The sequence below is a fragment of the Falco punctatus genome (assembly GCF_963210335.1).
Source record: "Falco punctatus genome assembly, chromosome: 5".
Classification (NCBI taxonomy): Eukaryota; Metazoa; Chordata; class Aves; order Falconiformes; family Falconidae; genus Falco; species Falco punctatus.
Genome location: NC_137584.1, coordinates 19,701,967 through 19,728,039, shown reverse-complemented (window position 1 = coordinate 19,728,039; position 26,073 = coordinate 19,701,967). Strand labels below are relative to the sequence as shown.

At 41.3% G+C, this 26,073-nt stretch overlaps 1 protein-coding gene across 4 annotated transcripts; it reads right to left on the bottom strand.

Moving 5' to 3' along the window:
• Positions 1-259: 259 nt before the first annotated feature.
• On the bottom strand, positions 260-26,024 carry CILK1 (ciliogenesis associated kinase 1). 4 transcript variants are annotated; one of them, XM_080387734.1, is made up of 14 exons: positions 25,326-26,024; positions 22,057-22,315; positions 20,168-20,222; positions 18,568-18,689; positions 15,810-15,889; positions 13,302-13,434; positions 12,662-12,833; positions 11,883-12,050; positions 9,647-9,943; positions 8,379-8,569; positions 7,600-7,751; positions 6,154-6,282; positions 4,358-4,471; positions 260-3,897 (listed from the first exon to the last, which is right to left on the bottom strand). In XM_080387734.1, exons 2-14 carry the CDS (start codon positions 22,155-22,157, stop codon positions 3,743-3,745), a joined length of 1,869 nt encoding a protein of 622 aa, XP_080243860.1. In that variant the 5' UTR covers positions 22,158-22,315; positions 25,326-26,024; the 3' UTR covers positions 260-3,742. The 4 variants fall into 4 exon arrangements, with proteins under 4 accessions (XP_080243860.1, XP_080243859.1, XP_080243861.1 ...); XM_080387733.1 differs by lacking the exon at positions 25,326-26,024 and adding an exon at positions 24,576-25,218; XM_080387735.1 differs by lacking the exon at positions 25,326-26,024 and adding an exon at positions 24,576-25,218 and having other exon boundaries at positions 22,057-22,236.
• Between the last annotated feature and the right edge of the window lie 49 nt (positions 26,025-26,073).

The window sequence follows — 26,073 nt, the reverse complement described above, 5'->3', positions numbered from 1 at the left end:
GGAGAACGTAGGGTAGTCAAGCTTCCAAGACTGCAGACACATCCAAGTGAGGCACTGCATGGGGCAGTCTGCCATTGTTTTGTGAGCCGCACCCACGGAAATGACCCAGTTTCTAACGTTCTTTACGGTTCTTTACGGCACTGCGGGGCGCGAGGGTGGGCAGTGCATGCAATGTGGAAGTCTTAATTAATCTAATTAAAAAAGCCAAACTGAAGTGCTTCTATTAAAACTGGTTAAAAGCAGGACTCTTGTCTGTCAGTATTTCTTCAAGAGTAACTTTATTCTGGGCAGGAGACGTGACAGAGAAGGAACAAAACCAAACATTTATACATATTCGAACAAAACCACTGAATAAACAAAAGCCATTATTTCTTTACTCAACTCTGACAATTCCACCCTCTCCTTCCACATATGTACAAAAATGTTCTTTTAGTATTTGTTTTCCTCCTCACATTATGGCAACCTACTCACATCAACATAGAAGTGGGTTTTCTGGCTTGGTTTGGGGTTTTTTGGTTTTTTTTGGGGTTTTTTTTTCTAACATCATGGCACTTACACAATTCTTTTACAAAAATCTGGATTACAGAGCTGAATGAGTCCACTGCCAGGCTCCTTTACTTCCAACAGTCATTATTACACATTATGCATAAGCCTGAGAAAATGTAAACAGCAGGATTCTAAAAACATTTTGCATAAAGATGCTGCTAAATATTAAAGCACAAAGTAGCAGGTTACATAGGATAAATTCTCAGATAGCGCTGCTTGTCCAGATTTCAGTATGAGACCTACATCTTTTCCATATCTATATTGCACACACAGACAGCACAGTAAAATACATAGCTCAGTCAACTCAGACCTTACTCGAAAATGATTTTTTCCAACTTCATTATGAATTTTCTTGAGTAAAGGCTACAAGTGCTGCCATTATACTTTGCTAATTTTCTGTCCCACCAAGTTAAACCTAGCAGAAGTGATTCTGAATATCAAGATTATTAGCCTTTTTCCAAAATAAAGGCTTTAATTTGGGAGAGGAGGAGATAAGCCAAAATAAAAAAGCACTACTACTTTTTCCAGTCTGTTTGCCGGACCGACCAAACCCTGAATGCTGTTGTCAAGAAAATCTCTGCAGGGCTGATAAAGGTTCAGAGATTACAGGCCAGGCTCAGATTCATCCTGTATCACTTTAAACACATGGAGTAGCCCCCATCCTTAGTGCAGAGATCCAGGCATCTCAAGAGGGTTACTAAGTTCTCAGGTGAACCAAATTTCTCTCGAGATGGTTCTCACTCACCACTGGTTTAAAGAGTTAGCTCACAACAAAGGAGCTGATGCTTAGGTGCCTGCAGCTAGGTAGGATGAATACAAGCCTCAGCAGCCTGTTCTTGTGACTTGTTCATCTCCTGCTTCCAGTAGTAGAAATTCAGTGTATGCAACAGTTAAATTACCTACTTAGGTCTAGGAAAACTTAGGACAGGTTCAGGGTGTTCCCCTCTTGAGACAAATTATTCAGTGATAAAATAAATTAAATGATATCTAGACATAAATACAGATATTTATTTCCACCAAGAGAAGCAACTTACTTTCCAGTTCTAACACAAATTTACATATTTCCCTTTCCATTTACCCAAAGGCACCATCAGTGTGTGCCATAGAAATCAAATGGCTGCTTTAATTTACTGCTATGCATTGGCATCACTGCTTTGGAAACAGTTAGGTATGGTTTGGAGTCTACTTGCTATGAACAAATAACGGAGTAGCTCGACACATAACACATCCTTGGCATATGTAAGTCTTACATGCGTACTTTTTTTTAATGCATAGACCCTTTTGCTCCCTTTTTGACTTGTACTGTCTGTCTCACTGTGGACCGAGCCCATAACAGCAAACAGTGAGCAGTGCTCCTCACGGTTCCCCCCGTAGCACTGAGCCAGCAGCCTACTCTAGGGTACAGTTTCCTCGAAGTCCCACAGGTTCTCTACAGGAGTACTGAAAAGGCCAGCGTGCATTACCAGTCTCCAGTCCACAGTGGCTGCCCCTTGTGGGGTGCCAGCAGATCCCACGGAGAGGGTCTCACTAACACACTGTCATTCAGCTCCTTTCAAATGGCTGGATGCTGAGAACCATACCTGTTCAGATCCCTTTAGACTAGGTTTAAGTCTGACAAATATACAATTTGCCTGATCTGTTCATAAAATGAGCTCAGACAGGTGAGCATTTCTGTACGCTTCTGCAGGAAGATGCATTTTTACGCACACTTTAACTTTGGTGGTGCTGTTCCAAAACACAACTATAAAAGGTGTTCTCCCACAGAACTGTTCTTTCTTCTGTGGAAGGATGTGCAGGAACATCCAAATTCTGGCTGTGATCTAAACTAATCTTTTTGCTGACGGCTGGACTCTGGCATTCCTTTCCAGAGCAGCATTAAACCAGGCAATGCGGCGATTTTCTCTTCCCTATAACCTGATAAATAATTTTCTCTCATAAACTGAGTTAAACTACTCTTTAAACAGCTGTATCAGTTTCTGTGAAATCAACTACAATTTTAGAATGTTTTTTAGCAGGACCAGGTAAGGTTCCATTTTTTGCAGTAGAGCCTGGAGGACTAATTTACAGAAGCTGACATACTCTTCACATTGTAAGTGAAGATGTATTGAAGAGAAGAACTATCTTAAACTGACTAATTTCCTTTGGATTTTTTTTCCCCACAAGTGATTTAAAGCGGTTGTGAAAATTAAGTCAGCTGCATAGATATTGGTTCCTTAAACTCTGCTGCTGGTATATCACTAATACTTTGTTACTCTGAAACCAGCTTTATAATTGTTAATACTGTCTAAAGATGTCTTCAGATCTTATATTCCCAACAAGAAAAAAAGAAAAAACAATCTGATTTTTCTCCTTATAAATCATCAGAACATTTAAACGAATTTAACAGAGGTAGGTCCACATTCTATTTCAAAGTGAACAATGCCAAGAAGCAACTCTGAAGCAGGACAAAAGAGCGCTGTGTCAGAACACAGATCTACAGAAGGGTTTTCACCCTTCACCAAACAAGGAGATTCCCCAAATTTGGTTAAAGCCCAAGAATGGAGCTGGAACGCTGGAAGCAGTCCAAAAAATCCTTTAAAGGCAAAATAAATGAAAAATAAGAAGCCCCCTCCCCCGACCTTCAGCAGTCTCTGAGTGCAAATGAGAGTTTAGACTGTTAGTCACTCATTCCTTTGATGTCAGTACAAAGCAAATGAGTACACGACAACAGAAGCATGGCATCAAGATGTGGCATCGCTGAAATTATACAGCCTTATTTAGCACATAAACTTCAGAAAATGTCTAATGAATGCCCCTTCCTCAGTACCTCTCTTCCACTGCAATATTGCACCACTTTGCTTTTTTTTATCCACTTTTATAAAAAAATTGATTCTAATAAAGGAAAAGTTCAATTTTTAAAAAGTTCATTATAAAAATTTATCATATAAAAATGCCAAACCCCCTAAGCCATATATACAAAATGTATCAGATTTATGAAAATAACCGGACCCAATTATATAACAAAACAATTTATACAAAAAGGTACAAGACTGCATTCAAATTAATACAAATAAAAGTAAAAAACCCTTCAAAATGACTCATTCATAGAAGATCTGTTTCTTTCAAATTTACAGGTATATAAATCAGTATCAAATTGTCTCATGTTAACAACCATTTAACGGGAAACACGCACTGGTTCAGAGAGTATTTCCACACGTCACCGGTGAGCACCATACTTTGCAGACCAGTCAACACGCCCATGGATTGGCTGAGCTGGTGGGGGGAGAGGCATTAACCTTGGTGTGCTTTTTGTAGGCGAGTTGAATGATGGCCGCCCAAGGTGCGCTCTTACTGACTTCAGAGAAGAATAATCTAAAGGACAAAAGAAAATGCCGTAACAGTTCAGTGAGTAGCTGTTCATATTGAGCAATAAGTGGATGCAGGTCCAGATCCTTAGTTCTTCAGGATATACGCCTCCTTTTTTAATAGAATTTGTTGATGTGAAACAATAGTGGATCCAATCCCTAAAACCTTATCAGACAAGGAGTATCTATATCATGGATCTCACAAATGTGAATTCTGTGCCAGCTCTCACAGCAACCTCTAGGTCCCACTGAAATATGCTGTGGATAAACCCACGTATTTCATAAACAAAGTAGAAATAAACCAAATCCTTCTCCCTATGGAGTTCTGCAAGATTACAAACTGTAGTTCCAGTCAGTCAAATATTTACAAACAAAGTAAAGCAAAGATAAATAGTTCAGTGCTGCATATATACAGCATTACCAGAGTAATGAGCAAGGGACCAAGACAACTTTGGTACTATACTTACTAGACGATGGATCCACAACTGGTGCTAACTGAACCCTCTGCCCAGCAGAGCCTACTTCCTTCTTCAGAAATGAAGGGATATAACCACTAGTTAGACCACTTGATCCTAAGGGCCCTGAAAGAAATGGCAAGGAACACCTGAGCTCAACACAATGGATCTCCCATACTATCAACAGATGACAAAGGTGTGCACAGAGGGGTCATACTCAAGATCAAGCCTCATCACAGACTGATGAAAACGAGAACTTCATTGAAGACACTAGAAATCCACAGATCCTATATATACCTGCAATCATCAGACTGCATTTAAAGATGAAAGGGAAAAAGGGTACAAATTGTACTACTAGAAGGGCAATTTCTGTTCTCCCTAACATCTCAGCTTTTCCAAGGTTTCTCAGAGCTTTCTGAACTTAGGAGTTCAGCTGGAATTGTCTTGTTTGACTTTCAGCAGCTGGGTCCTATGGATATACTCACTCCTGATTTCTACGCAGTGAGTCTGGGGCTCTGGTGCCACTCAAAGCTCTTACTGAAGCCAGTAAGAACCCAGCTTAACTGGGATAGATTAATGTTCCAAATTCATAAAGTCAACTAAAATATTTGTCCCTAAGATGAGCAGGAACAGATTTGACCAACCTGTAGGATAAGCCATAGAAATTGGAACAAAAATACGTATAAATGAAACAGTGCAGATGGACACTATAAACAAGTTAGCATGCACAGATCAGATCCACTGCATGTATGCCTGTAACATACTAGAACACTAGAGCAGTGCCAAAGCATATTGTGGGAAATGATGGTTGCAAGTTAAAAAGGGAAAATCTAATGATATATGATGCTGCTACAGAAGAAGCAAAAACTTGTAAAAGAGCCAGGAAGGCAACTTGTGCTATGTATATAAAGGCTCTCAGGTAGTTTAGCCATTTACAACATCCTCCCACCTTCACTCTTCAAAGAACAATTTTCTGATTAATTCACATCCAAAATTTTAAGTTTTTTTCTTTTTAAACCAGTTTCTAAAGGCCCAAAACATTTCTGTTGAATCTTGGACCAAAGAAACAACATATGCAAAACAAGTACTGCACTGCAGAACTGTATCACATGAAAACCTGAAGGCAAGAGTTAGACAGGAAATACATAGACACAATCTTAAAACATCAATATGTTTATCTGGTAAAATCTAATGTAAAAATCTACAATGAAATAACAGGGATTAAACACCTGAAATACCAAATGCCCCAAAAACATGAAGAGGAAACACTGAAGAGTTTTGCTTTTCACCTTAGTTTTTCAAAGCTACAATTATATCCCTATTTTAAACAGCATCAATTAAAAGACATGATAACAGATGACTGATTTGCTTTATTCACATAACAAGACTGGTGTATATGGCTAGTTTAACTTAGACCAGCTTCCTCCTCCATGACAGCCATTTATGCACCAGCTGGGCTAAAATAACACGGAAACCTGAAAATAGGACTTACACAAACAGATGAAGGAAACTGAAGGCAAGATGAAGTATTTCAGGTCAAACCTAAGCTGTCAGGACAGACCTAAGCTGTCCAACCTTCTATGCATATTGTACTTCAAACCAGACTTTTGGGGATTCATTAGAAGAAATGTCTATGTTTCAGTTTAAGGTAGTCTCCAAATCCAAGGAACAGTGCTCATAACATATTTTGACAGAAAGACCAGGCATGGTAGCAAGTATCTTTGGAGCTGACAATGTATCAGAAATGGGCAGCCCTGAAAAATAGCTGTCTGGAATTACGGGAACATCACCTAAGCACAGCTTCTTACCTGAATTCATCCTGTTAATACTTCCTCCCAAACCAGATGCTTTCCCAGGCAAACCAGAACTAGGCCAGGGATTAGACAGAACAGACTCTTTGTTTGAAGTGGAGACTATGGTATTCCTTGTGCTTATTCCTATTGCAAAAACACAAAAATTACCATGCTGAAATCTCTGTTGTTACTCAGGCTTGCATTCATTCCATCTGATGCACAATCTTAGAGCAGATGTTCAATTCAGCGAACTTAACTAAAACCTTCTCACTCTTAACACGCCTCTGGGTTACTTCCCATCCGCTCATATGGGAACACTGTGACTTGACATAGGCCCTAATCCTGCAAAGATAACAGTGTGAGTAGTTCTGCTAGCATCAATGGCTGCTGATATCAAGGGACAAGACCCTTACACTAAGGCCATAAATATTCTCAAGTTGTAGAAGGTAAACCTTGCTATGTAAATGAAATTATGCTTTGCATCAAACACAGCATTTTACAGCTTTAACCTAACAGTGACAAGAAAACTTGAGAGTAAATAACAGTAAATTACATTTGTCGTAGTACTGGACTCTTCTTTGGTGTATCTACTGAAACCACAGACTGTGGCAGGGTACCTAACATGCAAGGATGCACTCACAATTTATGGTAAAGCAAAAGTAGGCTTGGGATCACGTGTTTTACAACCTCCTCCAGTAATACAACTTTTAGCTACCAAAACTCTTACATAAGTGATCCAATTTGAAAGTCATTGCAATTAATTGTTTCAGGAAAAAAGACTGATTTTACAATCATGATACCTTCTTGTTTACTTAATTTATTTTGAAGTATGAGTACTACAAGTGAAGGAACAGATAACACTTTCTTTATAAACAGAAATGATGAAAGAGGATACATTCATATTCAGCTCATTTTAAATACAGGCAGACATGTTGCCCACCTCCCGTACTCATCCTGCCTCAGCGCTGGTCTCAGTATAGCAGAGGTTGACATGAAGACTGGCAGGCAATTCCTCTACAGAGACATGGATTTGCATTCTACTTAACTCCAAGCTACAGCAGAGCATACTCCCACTATCAGTTAGCTTCTGTTCATAATATTATATACTCATGAGGTAAACATAGGGCACTTTCTTTCCCAGTCTAAAAGACCAGTCTTATCCTTCTTAGGGAAACAGGGAATACTTTGGCATATTTTCTAACACACTTCAAAGAATAAGAGTATCCAGCAGGAAGAAGTACCATGAATCCTGCCCCCTTCTTGTAAGCAGAATTTATCTCAGTTGCTAGAATGTAGTTTGTATCATTGCCATCTACATTAGCAAAGCTCTTGCTCTCCTCATTTTCTTTAAGCAGTAGCCCCACTCCACAAGCTCAAAGGATAAAGCCTCGTGTACCAATGACTATTTCATATTGCTGTTGAAATTATAGGAAGAAAAAGAAATAAGTATTTTTTACTAACCAGGCAGATACCTAGAATGTCTCAAGTAGTGTTGCTTTGCTGCAGAAACTCGCAAGGTGGGAGTGTCCTGCCGTGGAAAGGTCACATGGGAAGGTGCACTGCTGCCAGAGCCTACAGCATCCACAGGCTTCAGGTCCAAAATGCTTTCAAATCTGTAACCCCAAAATTGCTACACTTAGTCCAATCCTTATAGCATATGTTTAGCCACAGGCCTTCCCATCTCCAGGAATCATTTCCTCATACTGTGTTTGCTACAGCATAAACATACAGACAACAGGGAATATTTTCAGCCTGAAGACATGTAAGTGCCCCTGAAAATCAGATTCACACCTCTTGTTCCCTTATAAATACATTTTAAAGGTTTTATAAGTCACTTGTTTTTTCTCTACTGTGTATGATCCATGGAAACTGCAGCTTAGAGTCACCAAAACTAGTTTATAGGCATGGAATATGTCAAAATGGTTCATATGTGAAATAAAAGTAGATACTCAAAAGATCAACTTGGGAAGACTTAAGCTAAACATAATTTTCAGTGGGGAAAAAATGAACAAGGAATTGTATAGAAGGGTGCACTGCCCATCAAAAAATGTCTTGCAATTCAAAGGTCAGCATCCAACAAGCAGCCAAGGCAAAGCAGGAAAGAGACAAGCTGCATGTCCTTTACTTGCCTGGATATATGTTTCTGGATCCATAGAAAGCATAAAGAGCAACATGATGAGAGAAGTGAAGCCTAAGGAAATAAGACCAAACAGCACATGGACATAAAAGAAACAACTTACCTACAAAGAGTTTCATCACTCTGCCTCTTCTTGTTTTTCAAGTCCACCCTGGTGATGGAAGAGCTGAAATCAAGGTCTTCCAAGTCATCCCAGTCTTCAGAACTCTTCACTGTTCTAGCAAGATGTCCCCATCTTCGCCTAGTTTTTGGTTTAAGTTCACCATTTATATTCTCAGTCCCAGCAGATGTTTTCTGTTATAAAGATTGAAAAGAAACAAAACCATGCACCGACACCATAAACCAGGTGACAGAAACAAAGAGGACTTTTTTTCCTGTCTCAAAGAGTAATAGTGGTAGTAGTGCTCTAACAGCAGAATCCTAATCTTTCAATAAACGTGCTAAGAACACAACCTGTAGCCTGTAGACACTACTACCTATCTTCTGCATTTCATCTTATAATAAAGTAACTTGCACTGACAGAATAAATTTCTCAGGTCTCAATTCTAATTCTATTTATATTTCACTATACAAACTCCCAACCAATTAGCTCATGCTCAGTTTTTATTCCCTGACCCATCTTGGGAGTACAAAATGGCATACATGTTCCTGTTTCCACAAGCCTGTGCCTAGACATTTACGAAATCTATTTTTCTTGCAGGACAGCACAGGTACAAATTTGTGTCTCTTCAGCCACTTAAAGTATCAGTACATTTCAACCTTGTGTGACTCTGTATGTGGCCAGTACAGACCCTATTTAAGACCAATGTCTTAGCAGCAGCATTCACACTCTCTGCTCTTGTAATCTATCTCATGAATACCGCCTCCTTGTACTATCAACAGAAATGGTAGGTTTTTATGCTGAAAGAAGAAACTGTTGTTTTCCACGGCCAGTGTAGAAGCCCAAAGGGACTACTATTCCCAGTCACACAAACTGGATGCCTTAAATGGGTGAAGGCAGAATCCCCCCTCTCCCTCATTTCAATACTGTTTAGCTTAATACTTTTCTCTCTGGCATCGATCTCATTAATATTCTGACCACTGTACATCCTTTCTACCCGTATGAAATCACAGTAACATCCTTTAAGTGCTGCTTTACAACAAAGGGAAGAATAAAATGGCTTTGAAATGAGAAATCAACTTGCTTGTTTTATAGCAACTGGATTTAGATTTCAACAGAGTTAATTCCACTTTCTAGCAGGAAGTTATAGCTATTCTTTATTCCCATTTCCTGTCATTTTAGTAAGTATAAGAACCTTGAAAGAGAACAAGAAAAAGAAACACAATCAAGGAAAAATCAGGAAGTGTATCTTATGCTAGATGGACCTTTACCTGCTGAGGAACCTTATTGTGAATTGCAGGCAGAAGAACCTGGTTAGACTTGTCCTCCTGTAAGTAGTTACTGTGCTCAGCCCCAGAGTTGTCTGTCCTATATGGGTACACCAGGAGCTGAGAAGACTGGCTTTGTTGAAAAGGCCTTGATGAAATGCGAGTGTGAGGTTTCAGAGGCGGCTGTGCTGGGGGGACAGGTTTAATATGCAGAGATGATTTATTATGCAGTTCCTTTTGTTTCCCCAGTTCCTGAATGCCCAGAGCATGCCCAACCTGGAAGTATGGATATCGAAGTGCCTAAAACATAATGAAGATGTTAGGATCCAACTTAGAAAATGCAAGTTTTTAACTTACCCTAGCCCTATGTGACAGTGCAAATTTAACTTTCTCTGGGGTGTGAAAAAGCAGAAGACCTGTCTTTCAACACCAGATTCTACTGAGCACAATCCAATTCAGAATAATGCTGCAATAGTAGAAAAGTTTCAACAGATATCAACTTACCAGGACTTAATACCGAAGTTAGTATTTTTTGCTTTTCAACACCTTTGAGAGTTTTCCATCTATTTTAACTGCTTTAATTAGCTTTAAAGCTTTTTATTACAATTGGTACTGAAGGCCTGATATAATCACAAAGGTTCAGCTATGGTCCTACTGAACTAAAGACAAATTTGAACCCAGGATCACATCTGTTTTTCAGAAAGTGCCCTGCTCATTTCATTAGTTGGGTACTACCACTACAGTACTGGTATCTGCAATCAGTGGCTACCATCATCAACATCAACTGGACCATTGTACATGCAACACATATGCTATGCTTACGTACAGGATGGTGGGACATATCTACAGAGCAAATGATCTGAGATTGCCCTGCATAAGCTAGCTTTTTACCCAGCCAACAGTGGGCTGGATGAACAGACAGTGAGGTGGACTGAAATCTGGCTAAACGGCCAGGCCCAGAGGGTGCTGATCAAAGGAACAAAGTCCGGTTGGAGGCCAGTAGGTACCAGTGTACCCCAGAGGTCAATACTGGGGCAAATGCTGTTCAACATCCCAATTAATTATGTCAATGGTGGTGCAGAGTGCACCCTCGGGAAGTTTACTAATGACACAAAATGGGAAGGAATGGCTGATATACCAGAGGGTTGTGCTGCCATCCAAAGGGATGTTGACAGGCTGGAGAAATGCGCAGACAGGATTGCGTTGACCATCAAAGTCAACAAGGGTAAATACCATGACCTGCACCTGGAGAGAAACAACCCCATGCACCAGTAGATGCTGGGGTCAACCATCTGGAAAGCAGCTTTGCTGAAAAGGACCTGATAGACACCAAACTGGACACGAGCTATCAATATGCCCCTGCAGCAAATAAAGCTAATGGTATCCTGGGCTGCATTATAGTGGGAGTGTTGCCAGCAGCTCAAGGGCAGTGATCTTTCCCCTCTGCTCAGCACTGGTGAGGCCACACCTGGAGCTGTGTCCAGTTTTGGGCTCAGGAGAAAGAGACGGACGTAATGGACAGAGTCCAGAAAAGGGCCACAAAGATGATTAAGGAACTGGAACATGTCATGTATGAGGAAAGACTAACAGACTGGGACTGTTCAGCCTGGAGAAGAGAAGGTTCACGGGGACCTTACCAAAGGATACAAATACCCAAACAGAAGGTGCAAATAAGATGGAGCAAGGCTCTTTTCAGTGGTGCCCAGTGATAGGACCAGAGGCAATGAGTACAAACTGAAACACAGGATGTTCTCTCTGAACATGAGGAAACACTTTTTTACTGTGAGGGTGACAGAGCACTGTCACTTGTTGCCTAGGGCAGTGGGGCTGGACCAGATGACCTCCAGAGGCTTCTTCCAACCTCAGCTATTCCGTGATTCTGCGGTTCGCCCCAACAACAATGAAAGAACAGCATCACAGCCTTCAGCCATACATCCTACCTTCACTCTGCTGCTGTTCACAGTGACTGGACTATACCTAATTCAGGTATACTTATACACACTGCAGCCACAGATTTGATCATTGAGCACACACCCCATGCAGTTGATGCTGTATGCAAAACACTGATTACTCTCTTTTAATTACTCCCCTTTGTCTTTCAAATTATTCTTGGCTTCTGCTCTTCTCCCTTCTAAGAGATGCACCCCTGAGCAACTGTTAAAAGACTGTCTATAAAAGGTGTCTTGCAGTGAAAGGAAGTGTCATATGCAGGTGTGAGAAAAAGAAAACAAAACCAAACCTGACTAGCTGTTGGCCGCTTTTTGGGGTCCCACTGCAGCATGTCTCTCATGAGCTGCACCGCTTCACTGCTAGCATTAGGTATGAGAGTTTTTAGGTTGTTAGGTACACACTGAGGCCAGCGAAAATTCATGGAGGCTGAAAGCTGGTAGCCTTCAGGCCAGTCATTCTGGAAGAATGAGATTTCCAGTCACAAATAAAGTTCAGTGGTAAAATATCACAATGCCTAAGTACACTACCATATATTTTCCTATCAGTAATAGACAGCTTACTGTAATAATATATATAGTATATAATATATACAATATAAATATATAATATATATAATACTGTAATAGACTATATTAAAGATTTCAGTAGAAATTTTCACATAAAACCTCTGGTGAGAGATTAGTCTTGCTTTAAATCCAGCCAAGTCAAAGGCACAAATGGAATCAGGAGACAGGAGTCTTGCTATGATTCCAGTTTCTAGCCTCTTAAACCATAAGTTTATACACAATGTGCAAGAGATAATGAAATTTCCACCTAATGAAATCACAGTCTAAGGACTTAGGTGTTCAGGGGTCCATTTCTCCTCCATATGTCAGGCTTTATAGCATAAATACATAATCCTTATTTCACAGAAATTAAGTTTTAGTTTAGTTTACTATATCTGAGATCAATGCCATACAATAGCAGTAAGTGTGAAAATTGATTATTTTTATGCTTACTGCTATTGTGCCATTCTGTATTGTAGAACAGCTCTAGTACTATTGCAGTGTGGAATGTTACTTTAGCTACCTTCTTTGGTGTCCCCAAGACTTGGCAAATTTTGAATATAGTATCAATTTCACTGGCGCCTGGGAAGAGAGGCCTCAGTGTGTAAACTTCTGCCATTATACAACCAACAGCCCAAATATCTATTGGAGAGCTATAGCTGGTGGATCGCAGAAGGACTTCAGGAGCCCTGTACCTGTAAGAGAGGAAAAAAAAAAAGCTAAACATATCTCAACAATCAACACAATTCAAGCAGACATACATGAAACCATTCAGTTCTTCGCTCTTTGCTGTTGAGAGCAAACACCTCTTAAAAAGTTCCTATCCTCTCTTATCCTATACATAAGACGACTTTTTTTTTTTTTCTAGAATGAAGAATTAAAACCTACATACACTTTTATAAGCTCTCTTACACTCTTCTGACATGCAGCAATCCCAGCACGTCCCATTGGCCTTACCAGGCTCCTTTTTTGTTCCTGTGCTGCTGTCATCTGTAAACTGTCTTGTACTAACTGAAACTCTTCAAATTATGCTAAGCTTAAATAATTTTTTTATAAAAAGGAGGCACCAAAAGTGGTATTACATCCAGCACAAATACAGTACTTTACTTCTTTAAAGGTTCGATTATAAGTTTCACACAACATAGGTGAATACCAGCACTTACCATCTTGTGGATACATAATCGGTATAAGGAGGTCTAGATCGGATTTCTCGGGCTAAGCCAAAGTCTGCTATTTTCACAAGTTCTGGTCCCATGCAAAGGAGATTTTCAGGTTTCAAGTCTCTGTGAAAGAACCCTAAAATTCAAATGAAATATTGATGTGCGTTGCAATGCCACCCCAAGCTGTAGCCTTTATTTTCGACCTGGATTCTTTTGCTTTAGTCTTTATTGCTGAAGTCTGAATAGCACAACACAGAGTGCAAAGTTTTTTATGATCAACAGAGCTAGTCAATATAATGGTTATTCAGTCAGACTGTGAAGAACAGTATATGTAAGTTGACTATCTTATAAAAATTCAGAGTATTCAGTCAGATAGCTCCCTTTTAAGTGATGCTTCTTTAACATAAAAAAAATACACCACTTTAATTTTAATTTCATTCTAATTGTATTGGAAACTGCAATGAAGACATCAAAAAAATTACTTTAGAAGTTCCTTTAAACAGAATACAAATTAAAATATGAGGCAATTTTTTTTGCACCTTGAAACCTCTTTTTAAATCTGAGAACATAATAATCTGCAAGCACTCAGTTACCCATTGTCCTGTCAGAGGATCTCAGTGTGCTTTTTTAGTATTATCTGCATTCAGCAGAACTTGATCACAAATGAACATTTGGCAGGAGCTCTTTCAATACAAATGAGAGAACAAGGCTAGAATATTACTGACTACCATCTCTGAAATCTGCTTCCACCCTTAGTCTGGAAAACTGTAATTATGATTCTTTTTTGCAGGCATCTAAGATGACAGTTTCCTATATACAGCACTCTCTGTAGTACCTCTCTAGAGCTCTAGGACCTCCTTTTCAGAGGCTTTCCAACAAGCTTCATTTTTTCCCTGGCCTTGAATATGCTCCCACAGAGGACAGAATAAATATTCACATAGAATGTGTCTATGTTGTCCAGTATATTAACTTTTGTTTGTTAAGATTAATGCATGACAGCATCAAAGACATAGTGCTGTAGGTATCTACCAACCAGCAGATTATGTTCTTCCTAAGTATATTAAATAGATGTTCTGGTGCCAGCTTGAACTACTGCCTCTGGAAGGTACCAGAGCAATTAATGTTGTTTGTAGCATTTAGTACTTCTGTATTTTGCTGAACAGATGTGCAGTGCATCAATAGAATACTTTTGAGGCAATTTATTTCATGGCAAACGTGTAAAAAGAGCAACTGATTGTGTATTCAGATATGGAAAAGATGCTTAGAGTTTGGATAGATAAAGAACATAAAAAGTTTACTTGACAAGCATTTCTATGCCATACAGGAGTAGAATACAGAAATTGAGAGGAAAAAAAAAAATCATGTGATTTTTGCAGAACTGTTGAAGGGAGAATCTTGGGACACCCAGTAATACACTGTAAGCCGCAAGACCATCAAGACCATCCTGTCAGACTTGCCAAGAATTTTCAGATCTTTGCAACTATGGATTTGCAACATGTTCACAGAAATACCAGTCTAGGGTGTAGCAGGTCAGTGAACAAGACAGTTTCAGCACAAAATTGTTCATTATTTAAAGCTATAGTAAGTTAAATAGTAGTAGAAGGTATTCTGAAAGGTTGTGAACCATTTGACAATTTATATATTAAAAAAGGTGGCTTAAATTTTTACAAAATATTTTAAGACAGAAAAAAAATACAGTTTATTTGTATCTCACTGGAACAGACTGGAATTTCTAGCTTGGTTTCAGAAGAGTATCCAAGCACTATTAGAATAGAGAATAAAGCCATTAGCTTGAAAATATTTTGTAAAACAAAATTACATGTGTTCTTCAAGTGAACTGAAATGCTGGTCCTACCAGCCTTTCACTTCCAGAACTTTGGCCACTGATGTTATTTCTCTTCTGATAACCCTGAGAGCTGACCAGCAACATATACTACAGTACATTTAGCAGGCAGAATTGAACAGGGCAGCAAAATGTGGTGAGGAATTTATCATTAATTTTTTTATTAGTTAAATGGGTCTTGTTAGTACTGGCTGGTACATCAGCTTTAGCTTTTATCATTGTAAAAATTAGTTTGAAGGCCATGCAAATGAAAGTTGTTTGTCACTCAGACTTCATTACTTTAAGCATAGCTTACAGAGAATGTATGATTTCAGTATCTGTGTGTACCTTAAGAAAAAGCATAATTTTTCCTTTATTTTCAATCTCAGGGGGCCTCTAAAACTTTCAAGAAATGTGCCCATTAACGTCAGATGAGTTTTAGCAAGTGGCAGCTGCTAGTATGAGAAAGTAGAAATCTATAGAAAAGGAAGTGAGCGAACCTCTAGACTACAGTATCAGGCAATTATAAAATACAGTTATTTTCAGTAATCTGACTCTTCTCATATAGTGCCATTCTTTTGATCACTGCCTTCAGTAAAGTTAGTAATGTAATAGCATACTCATTAAAAAACTTAAACAGCCACTATCTTGCTTCAAGACAAAATGTTTACAGCTAAAATGTAACCTACCATGCTTATGAATAAATGCAAGGCCTTGCAGGATCTGATACATAATATTCCTAACTGTAGACTCTGGAAACAGTTTGTTTCTGTGGGATAAAAGAAAATCATTAATACTTGTTTCATACCTTAAGTTCACACATTAGCTTATGCTACCTAATGACCAAAGATAAAAGGTAAAAATAACAACACTCTCATGTAGTTCATTTCTCCAATAAAATTCAGACAGTATTTCCATAAGTGACACATCATATTAAGACTATGTGATATCAAGACTATGTGGGACACTGAACTAAAAATGGGAAAAAATGAAAAGAAAGAAAAAAAGAGAGTTGGCCAAACTGAACAAACCTTAACAAAGAATCATAGAATGGTTTGGGTTGGAGTGGACCTTAAAGATCATCTAGTTCCACCCCCCTGCCACAGGCAGGGACACCTTCCACTAGACCAGGTTGCTCAAAGCCCCATCCAGCCTGGCCTTGAACACTTCCAGGGATGAGGAATCCACAGCTTCCCTGGGCAACCTGTTCCAGCAAATAACCATCCTCAAAGTCAAGAATTTCTTCCCAATATCCAATCTCAATCAGTTTAAAGCCATTCCCTCCCTTCTCACTACATGCCCTTGTAAAAAGTTCCTCTCCGGCTTTCTTGTATGCTACCTTTAGGTACTGGAAGGCTGATAAAAGGTCTCCCCAGAGCCTTCTCTTCTCCAGGCTGAATAACCCCAGCTCTTCTTCATAGGAGAGGTGCTCCAGCCCTTTGATCATCTTCATGGCCCTCCTGTGGACTCACTCCAACAGGTCAATGTCCTTCTTATGTTGGGGGCCCCAGCAATACTCCAGGTGGGGTCTCGTAAGAGTGGAGTAGAGGGGAGAATCACCTCCCTGAACCTACTGGCCATGCTTTTTTTGATGCAGCTGAGGATATGGTTGGCTTTCTGGGCTGCAAGTGCACATTGCTGGCTCATCTTGAGCTTCTTGTCTACTACCAGCATCCCCAAGTCATTCTCCTCAGGGGTGCTCGCAATCCGTTTTCCATGCAGCCTGTATTTATGCATGTATTTTGCTTCATGACATGTACAGGTCATGAGGCACGCTCCTCACAACAGTGAGAATTCATGTTAATTTAGTGCTTTTCATGCAACAGTTTCTTCTGGACTCTCTTCTAAAGGATATACAAGCCATATTTTTTTCTTTCCCTTATTATTATCTAACAGCTGATGTACTACTCCCTTCTCTCCTGTTACCTGAAAAAATAGACTCATCTGCTACTACTGAAAACAAAGAGGCTCTTCTCCTCACAATATTCAAGCAAGAAAATCAACCATGGCAGGTGGTTTTATGATAGCTCCTCTTACCAAGAGAGGTTTCTGATCAAACAGCTCTGCACCAGCTGCCTCTGCACATATCAAAACACAGGAGAGATGGGCTGGAGTGGAAATTAGTGACAATGGTATTCAGAAAGAGCCTAACAGTGAATGAAGATGATGGCCTGGGACTTATTCAATTTTCTGAGCTTATTTCTCTCACAAAAACTGACCGTCACACATTTCAGAAGTGAGATCAGCTACCAGAGTAAGTTTTTCATATTTGCTTGCTTATTTTTTAATTACAGCAGAAAGAGTCGTATTTCTTCTACAGTCCCTTCCAGTAAGACTGGCAATTTTCACTAAGACTTAAGCAAATAAATCACAATCTTAAAGGTTTGATTTATACAATGCCTAATTAGTCCAAGGCCTAGCTAAACTGTAGAGAATCTGATATATAGCACACTTTACAGACATCTGCCCTTGTTGTTTTCTTAAGGAGGTAGGATACCATCATGCATTTCTACAGAATTCCTAAAGATAATTGGTTTGTATGTTACGCACTTGAAAAATTTTCTCAAGGTTCCTTATTTCATGATTAAAAATCAGCATCCATATATAGGTACCCAATTTAGTTAAAGTTGTTCTATACCTTTGCATGCATAATAAGTATTTTTATGCTTAAAAGGGCATTTTTTGTAGTATTCACAGAGTTACGTTATAACAATAACCTTACTTTGTTAAATCAAGTAAGATTACTGTCACCTCCTGGGCTGATTCTATGGTCCATAGAAAGAAAACAGCCTCCTCAGAGAACAATTCAAAGCAGGGAGTTATTCTGCCCCAAATTATCCTCTGAAGGATGCTATCGTGGCCCAAAGGGTAAAATTAAGACTATTAACGCTCCAGGCAATATCAAAAAGCTATATTTTATTGAGAAGGTTGACACATAAAATAGACAGTCCTTTGGACATCAGTTCAAATTCCAAGTTAAAAAAAAATATCTTAGAAGCAATCCGGAATTTGACCCTTCCTGATTACTGTTTCAATCACTTTTTATTCATTCATTTATCTGAGGAAGGTGTAACAGAAGAGGTGGAGATACCACCCTCTAATAGGAAAAGCACTGCTGATTGGGGTACTTATCTAGAAATCAGAAGTTCTAGGTTCAATACTTCCTAGGTGTGATGGCTGTTAAAAGTTCACAGTTCCTAACTGTCAAAAGAGTGCCTCACTTATCTGCTAGGTTAATACAGGCAGCAACACTGGAAACTCCCACTAAACTGTCTGAGATATGCTCAAAGGTGACAGCCACAGCTCCGACTGCAGCACGCAGCCTTAAGTCATAGTCATCTAAACCTAAATAAATGATCCAAAGTTCTTTGAAAAGTAACAAGGGTGTTAAAAGCACATTACACAAGAAATTAATTTGTAGTAGGAATGGGTGATGTGCTTACATACCTTTCTTTCATTAACTGGTAAAGATTTTCCTTCATGTATTCAAACACAAAATACAGATGATCATTTTCTCTGATAACTTCTTTCAGCTTTACTACATTGGCATGGTTTAATTTCTTCAAAGACTAGAAACAGAAAATACAAACAGATCTTACGAGGGTCTTACTCTAATGAGAAAGAAAAAACATTTCACTGATGCAGAAGACTTGGCTTCAAATCTTCTTCAATATCTTAAATAATCAGACAGCTCTGAGAACAACGACCAGATCTCCAAGTATTACCAGATACATATACAGTATACATATCAATTTGATGTGCTGGTCATTCGAAAGCCAGCTACCTGGTGTCACAGCAACCACCATAACAATTGCATTTTCTCTGTAAGTAACTTCCTACTGGCAGAATTCACACTCTTCTAGAACTTGAACTGGCAATAGTCAGGTTAGACTCATGACTAAACACAAACCTGGAAATTCTTCCTTAGTATTGTGGATTAACCCTGCCAGACAGTTGAGATTGCTCATCCCCCCAGGTGGGATGGAGAAGAGAATTAAAAGGGCAGAAAGTGAGCAAACTCATGGGTTCAGATAAAGGCAGTTTAATAGGTAAAGAAAAAGCTAAGTACATGAGCAAAACAAAATAAGGAGTTCATTCACCACTTCCCATTGGCAGGCAGGTGTTCAGCCATCTCCAGGAAAGCAGGGCTCCATCATGCATTAATGGCTGCTTGGGAAGACAAATGCTGTAATTCCCAATGCTCCCCCTTCCTCCTCCTTATCCCAGTTTTTACTGCTGAACAGTTTGGTAGTTTGGTCAGTTTGGGTCAGCTGTTCTGGCTGTGTCCCCTCCCAGCCTCTTGCCCACCCTAAAACAGGTGGCTTGAGGTTGAGCAAGCACTGCTGAGCAGTAACTAAAACATCCCTGCCTTGTCTTCAGTACTGTTTTGGTCACAAATCCAAAAAAATCCAAAACACAGACTCTTATGAGCTACTGTGAAAAAAAAATAACTCTATCCAAGCCAAAACCAGCATACTTGGGTCTTCATTCTTCCTTCTTCTTACATCTTCAGTGTATTCCACATTCATTCTTGCTGTAGCAGCACAGTACTAACTCATAGTACTTAAGAAAAGTGACCTAAGTTTTTTTGCATGTTTGCAACAGTAATAGCAAGGACTAGAAATTAAGAGAGGTCTTTAGAACACACCCCTAAAGCTCTGCAGGTGTCAAAATTTCATGTCATATATCTGCCACCAAACCAACTATCCAGAAACAACTGCATGTACAAAGGCTACTGCTGTTCAAAGGGCATGTGTTTATTTATCAAGCTTTGAAACACCCATCAGCTCCAGGTTTTGTGATATGAGGCGCTCTCACACACCACTCACTGCAAGGAGGAAGCAGCTCTCTGCAACCAAATGATTTTTTGTAAGACTATAGACACCTTGTTCACTTGCAGAGCCAGGAAAACAGAACTGTAATGCCATATGCCACAGCTCATGTTGGGGGATGTTTTTGGTAAAAGGGGTAGAAAGAATGCGATGTTACCTCAAAAATGTTACAGGGATCATCTACTTTAAAGACAATGATTGAATGAGACAAATACCTTAACCTCTCGAAGGTTCATGCACTCCTCCCAGGAATAAAACTTTCTCTTCATTCTACAATAGTAGAAGGGAAAAAGCCAATTAATACATGATCGACATCATCTGGTCTTAGACCCATAGGTCTCATTATATCTTAACAGTTCAGTTCTATCAAATTATAAGGTGTTATCTCCTTTGTCAAAAAACTTTACATGTCCGGATAAGGTACATTCTAATAGAATTTAAAAGCACTACTATTACACAGGATTGTCTTTTTCCTATATGTATCTTGCTGAAAAATTTCAGAGCCTTCAGTAAATCAGGGCATGTTATTTTTCCTTCCAGTATACAATGTGGTGAAGTACAGCCTAACTGTAAAAAGAACAAGGGTTGTGACAGTTATGAACAACTCAGACCAAGTTTTGAAACAAACCTAATGAAAAATTAAAGTAAATCACCGTGTCTCAAATTTTATCATATTCTTCTTGCTCCTCTTCTCTGTATTCTTCCTCTGTAATTTCAATACTTTTCCCATCTAAGTTGTATTTCTTCAGTTTTCAGTGTCCACTGCTCCCATGTTTCTCTCTCCCTTGCCAGTTGCATCTATCATACCAACTTATTTTCAAATTCGGCCTTTCCTTTCAAGCTTACAAGCAACTCTGCTCTAACAGAAACAAATTGTGTGGCAGATCTGTTTTCTCCTAAGCCAGACTATAACTCTGAACATACTATTTGTGTGTAATGTATGGTCCTATTTATTCACATGCATTTTGATTATGACTCAGTTCTTTCACACATAACTCTTATGCTTTAGGACCAACAGGATGAAGGCACACCCACGCAAGAGCATATATTAAACTTACAAAAATACCCAACTGTTTAGAGTCTGGATTTCAGAGGGAGTTAGGATACCCTTTGAAGATCGGAGTCTTTGTCAGACTTAAGTAATAATTCAACATTACTTATTATTGTAGCAAGTTTCTAATCTGAAATCAGCTCTTATAGTTACAATAGTTTAAGAACTACAAGCCCTTCAAGGGGTCTGTTTTTTTTTTTTTAAGCAGTTTTTTGCAACTGCCATCTTGTGTGTTCAGCCACCAGGCCATTTCTGTTCCAAATGGATTGGCATTAATGTGTAAGCTAAAACAGTACCATCTTCTGGTTTGTTCTGAAAGTTTTGAGTTCCTACCATGTTGCAAAATGAAAATGAAAGGTGCTTCTGCCAAGATTTGATACAGGAAAAATACCCTCAGCACAGAGGATTTAGAAAGTTCCTAAAGCTAGCTATTGACTGTTCATACAAACCAGCATTGTACTGAAAACTCTTTTGACAAGTATGTCCCTGGGTCATGGTTGGTATTTCAGGAAGGTGCCTGCAATGCTTTACTGTTGTTTCTTACCACAGCTAGGACAAATAAGCCGTTTACAAACTGAAACCATTACTGAAGTGTCAGAGAAAATTTTGGATTTTTCAAGAAATGTTAAGAAAACCTTAGCTGAAAAGACCAATATGTAGTAGAATATAAAGATACAGATTATGGATAATGAGATCCATCGTGTTAATTATGACTTCAGCGTTAACATTACACTGGACATTAGCCCATGAAACCTATGTTCCATGTAAGCAGCATTGCAGAATACTCTAAATAATACACATAATACACGTATGACTGCACCTAGCAGCAGAGCACTGTTACAATAAGCCTATATATCTCAACCTCTTTATCTTCTGCTGAGGCTTTGGAGAATACAAGGAACTTTGGATTTGTACTGGGGTAGCATGCAAATGCTCAATACAAACACTGTGTGGAACTGGAATGTGAAGTACTCAAAACAAGCACGACCAAGTGGACCATAGAATGAAAAAACCTGAACCATCCACTGTTAAATAACAAATGAAAATACTTACTTTTTAATGGCTATTAGCTCTCCAGATTCAATGCTTCTCCCTAGGAGGACAGAGCCATAGGTCCCATCTCCAAGCTGTCTGATGGTTGTATACCTATTCATGATGACGATACTTTAGCCGCAAACGCATTTCAGTCCTTAGTGTTTCTTGTGTTTCTCCTCCGAGTGTAACCAGTTCTTTCTGTGGCAGCATAAATATAGAGCACTCAGGACAGTGTGAACAGTTGCAGGAATCATGTTTTCAAGACTTAGCCTTTGGTCTGAAAGCACAGAACATAATCCGTTTGAATCCCATACTCTTCCAAGATTGCTTGTTTGCAGACTCCATTCTGCTCCAAGATATATTCCTTCTAAGCTATACACAAACACTTGTCTTGGTCTCTCATCTGAAAGGGCCAGCCTGTACCGGGGCTAAGTGGGTATGTTCCCCAAATCCACTCTAACACTAAAGCTAGATGTACTTCACAGCAAGCTCAATGGTAGCCCAAACGGGAGAAACTACTACCAAAAGCAGAGGATAAAGCCTCATAGCTTGGAGAAAAGAGTTTGCTGTCAGAAAAATGAAGTGTTACAGTAATACAGGAGGGAACCTATTATAGCCAAATTATCAGATACATAAGTTACCATCTCACATGTCATCCTGCCATCAGTTAAACGAATTTCCTGACTTTACATAAGGTCCTATGCTAGCGATACGCCATATGTAGCCCCTTAAACAAAGCCTCCAGAGGAAGCATATTATATTAGTGTCAGATAAGATCAGATGTATCTCACGACAGTAGCCCTAAGCATGAATCAGTCTACAGAAGCAGTTGCTACATCAGACTATCTATCCCACCTTTTGTCCTGACACTGCATGAACAGCATGCTAGATAACAAAGCCAAAAAGTCCTTATTCCCTCATTTAATCTAATTCTTGCTAGTATTTCTTAGACTTCAGTTTAGAATAACTGTTATCCGTTCTATGCAAATTAACCATATATTTGGAATAAAACAGAATTCCCCTGCAGTGAGGGTTTGGTCCCTGCATTCCCTTTTTTTCCAGCTCCAAGACGACAGCAATATTCATGGCTGGTGACCTTTGCCTTCTGTAACCTGCATTTAAACTATAATTTCACAGTTTGGGTTTAGGTTTTTTTATTTTTTTGTCACAGCCTTAAATCCGTCCTCCATCTTGCCTTATTTCACAAAGCCAAATTATGTTTTTTAAAAGTAATGGGATTATGTTTCTTGTACTCTGAAGTGACATCAATGCAGTGCCACAATCCTGTGGATGCAAGATGTTGTAAGGATCCTTTTGTTTTCAGTCTTCTAAGCCCATTAGCCCCACTAATACCAATACAGGAACAAACAAAAATTAGGAAACATGATGTTAATGCACCTTAACAAGCACTGTGTATAAGTAAGAAACAACATGTCTCTAACACTGTCTTAGACACTGGGTAGCATCTCAGACAGGCAGGAGGAATTGCCACCTAGCAGCACCCATTTATCTCCACACACTACTACAGAGAACCATGACTGAGCACCTTATTAAGAGACCTAAACCCACATTTTGTTCTACTTGCCAAGGAACACAGAGCCTGTCCGTAAGAATGGCACTTTGGAGTACCAGTTTCTTTTTGGCTGGTTTTCACGCTGTGTACCTGCATAGCATAAAGCTACGTTTAGGCAATGTTCTGTTTCTATGCTAAAAAGCTTTGGTTACTCCAGCTGGTCACATCGTTAGAGCATGTGAATACAAACTACAAAACTGTCTTGGAGTAAAAGAGTGTGTTGATACTAAATAGAAAAACATAAAAGCCTTATTTTCACAATATTGTCAATGATGTTCAAACTCTGCCTCACCTGTAAACATGGTTTTCCCCCCCATAGAAATCAACCAGCAAATACCCTTTAAAAGCAAGCCAGATTTAATGTATCAAGGCTACTTTCTGATTCACGGCATAGCTCAAACTTGTATGCCTTAAATAAGCATCCTCTCCCATTTGAAGGGCTGCAGCACTGAGAACTGAAAGTGAAACTGGCTCACCCTCTGCCACAACTGAGAAACGCAAACAGTAAACAATCGGCAACTGCCTTTCAAAATCCGTTCAGTGCTTTGGCAATAACCCTAAGGCGTTACTAGCAGGATGCACAGAGAAAGGCCTGGCGTAAAGCCGCGGGTTGCGATCTTTGTTGTCCCAGCAGCCGGTGTTTATGTGTGTTTGTGAAGGCACTGGGAGGTGCCCCACGAGCTGAAAGTAAAGGCAGGGGCAGCGGGAGGCACCAGTCCCTCGGCAGCAGAAGGACCCGCGGCATTTACGCGACGGCGGGGAGGCGAGCCGCGGGGCCCTGCCCGCACGGCAGGCTAAGTCGTGGCTCCCGCCCGGCCTTCACGCTGCGGCGGCGGCCGATTCCCAGCCTCGGCCCCGCCACACGCGAGTAACCAGCTCCAGCCACTTCTCGCACCGAGACGCAGCACCCCCGCCACGCCGGCGGGTCCCCCCCGCGGCGCTCCCCGGGCGCGGCGGTACTCACGGTGCGCGGGCGCGCCCTCCTCCAGCCGAGCCCCGGCCCGCCGAAGCGGCAGAGGTCCCTAATGGCGGCGCCGCCGCGGCCCCCTCGCGCCGCCTCAGCCCAGCTGCGGCCCACGCCGACCGCGGGCCTCGCTCAGGGCGCCGCCGGCCGCCGCGCCCCCCGCCCCGGCCCCGGCCTTTGGCGCTCCCCGCCCGACGGCGGCGGGGCTCCCCGCGGGGGGATAACGCCCCACGACAGCAGCCGGGAGGGCCGTCAAGCCGGCGGTGCTCGCCTCCGCGCCGCCCGGCTGGTCCCCTCGCGGGAGGGTGGGCAGCGAGGGCCTGCGGGCCCCGGCGCGGCTTCGGCCGCGGGGAGGGCTTAGGGGTCGCCCCAAAAGCAGGCGGCTGTCGGCGGGGGAGGCGAGAGACGACGGCGCAGCACCGCGGCTACCCGAGGGGTGATTACATACAGCTGAGGTGGGCTTTAACGTAACTGAAAAGAGAATAAAAATCCCCTGGTGACTGGCTTGTCTCACGTCCCCGAGAGGAGTGTAAATAATAAAACAGAGACGCAGAAATACCGAGCTACGAGCTAGCGGCAAAGGGTACCGACACCTGCCGCGCCGCGGGGGGGGGCGGGGCGGACACCCCTCACCAGAGCACCGCCACCCTGCCCGGCTGCGGCAGGGCCGGGGGCAGGAAAAAGGCAACAAAAAAATTACCCTCAAACAATTGATCATCAGATCTGACAGTAATAATGATTAAGTTTTACCTTCTTTTCTGTGCTCCCTCATTTACATTTTAAAAGTTACACAACACAGAGTTACTTCCCGGGGCTTGCAAGGTGGGGTGAGTCGGTGTAACTCGGAGCCTGGGGGGCCCAGCTCCCCGCCTCGGGGAGGAGGGTTTTACCTCAGTGAATCCTACTGCGAAACACACACTTGTTAAGAACTTGGTACCTTAAAAAAGGTGTGAGGGAACTGTGGCTGCCCAGCCCTCCCCCTACCTAAATCGAGGCCAGTTTTTACATTCAGCCCTGTTTTAGAAAACCTAACGGGGTGTCCCAGCGGCACTAACAGCTCTCTCCACCGAGCTGGAGAGTGCCCTGGGCGCAGGGCAGGTAGTCGTGAGAGTCACACGACCTCAGCAACGTTGCTATCTATACAGCTACAGCACTAAGTGCTCCCTTGCTGCCTGGTTATTAATTTGTCTGTAACGAGGCCCCGGTTTGCCCGCGGTCACAGCGGGAATGGCGGCTCCGGCGCTGGGCCCTGCTGCTGCTGACGCCGGGCCGAGGGGCCGCACCAAGGCGGCAGGAGGCCGCCCCCGGTGCGCGGACACCGCCGCCTTCCCTCGGCTCCCACAGCGGAGTGCTAGGCTCGGCCTCCACCGCTGGGGCCGGACAGGCTCAGCGGCGTCCGCGGGGCTCGCCGCCTGGGGGCACGGACTACTTTTCCCGGCAGGCTCTGCCCCGCCGCCGGGCGGGATCGGCCCGTGGAGGCGCCGGGCGCGGCCCTGGC

Coding starts and splice junctions, on each gene's coding strand:
- CILK1 (XM_080387734.1), bottom strand. CDS start 22,157: ATGAATAGGTATACAACCATCAGACAGCTTGGAGATGGGACCTATGGC. Junction 15,890..18,567: donor TACCAGTTAATGAAAGAAAG/GTATGTAAGCAC, acceptor TTTATCCCACAG/AAACAAACTGTTTCCAGAGT. Junction 4,472..6,153: donor TATTAACAGGATGAATTCAG/GTAAGAAGCTGT, acceptor CATTTCTTTCAG/GGCCCTTAGGATCAAGTGGT.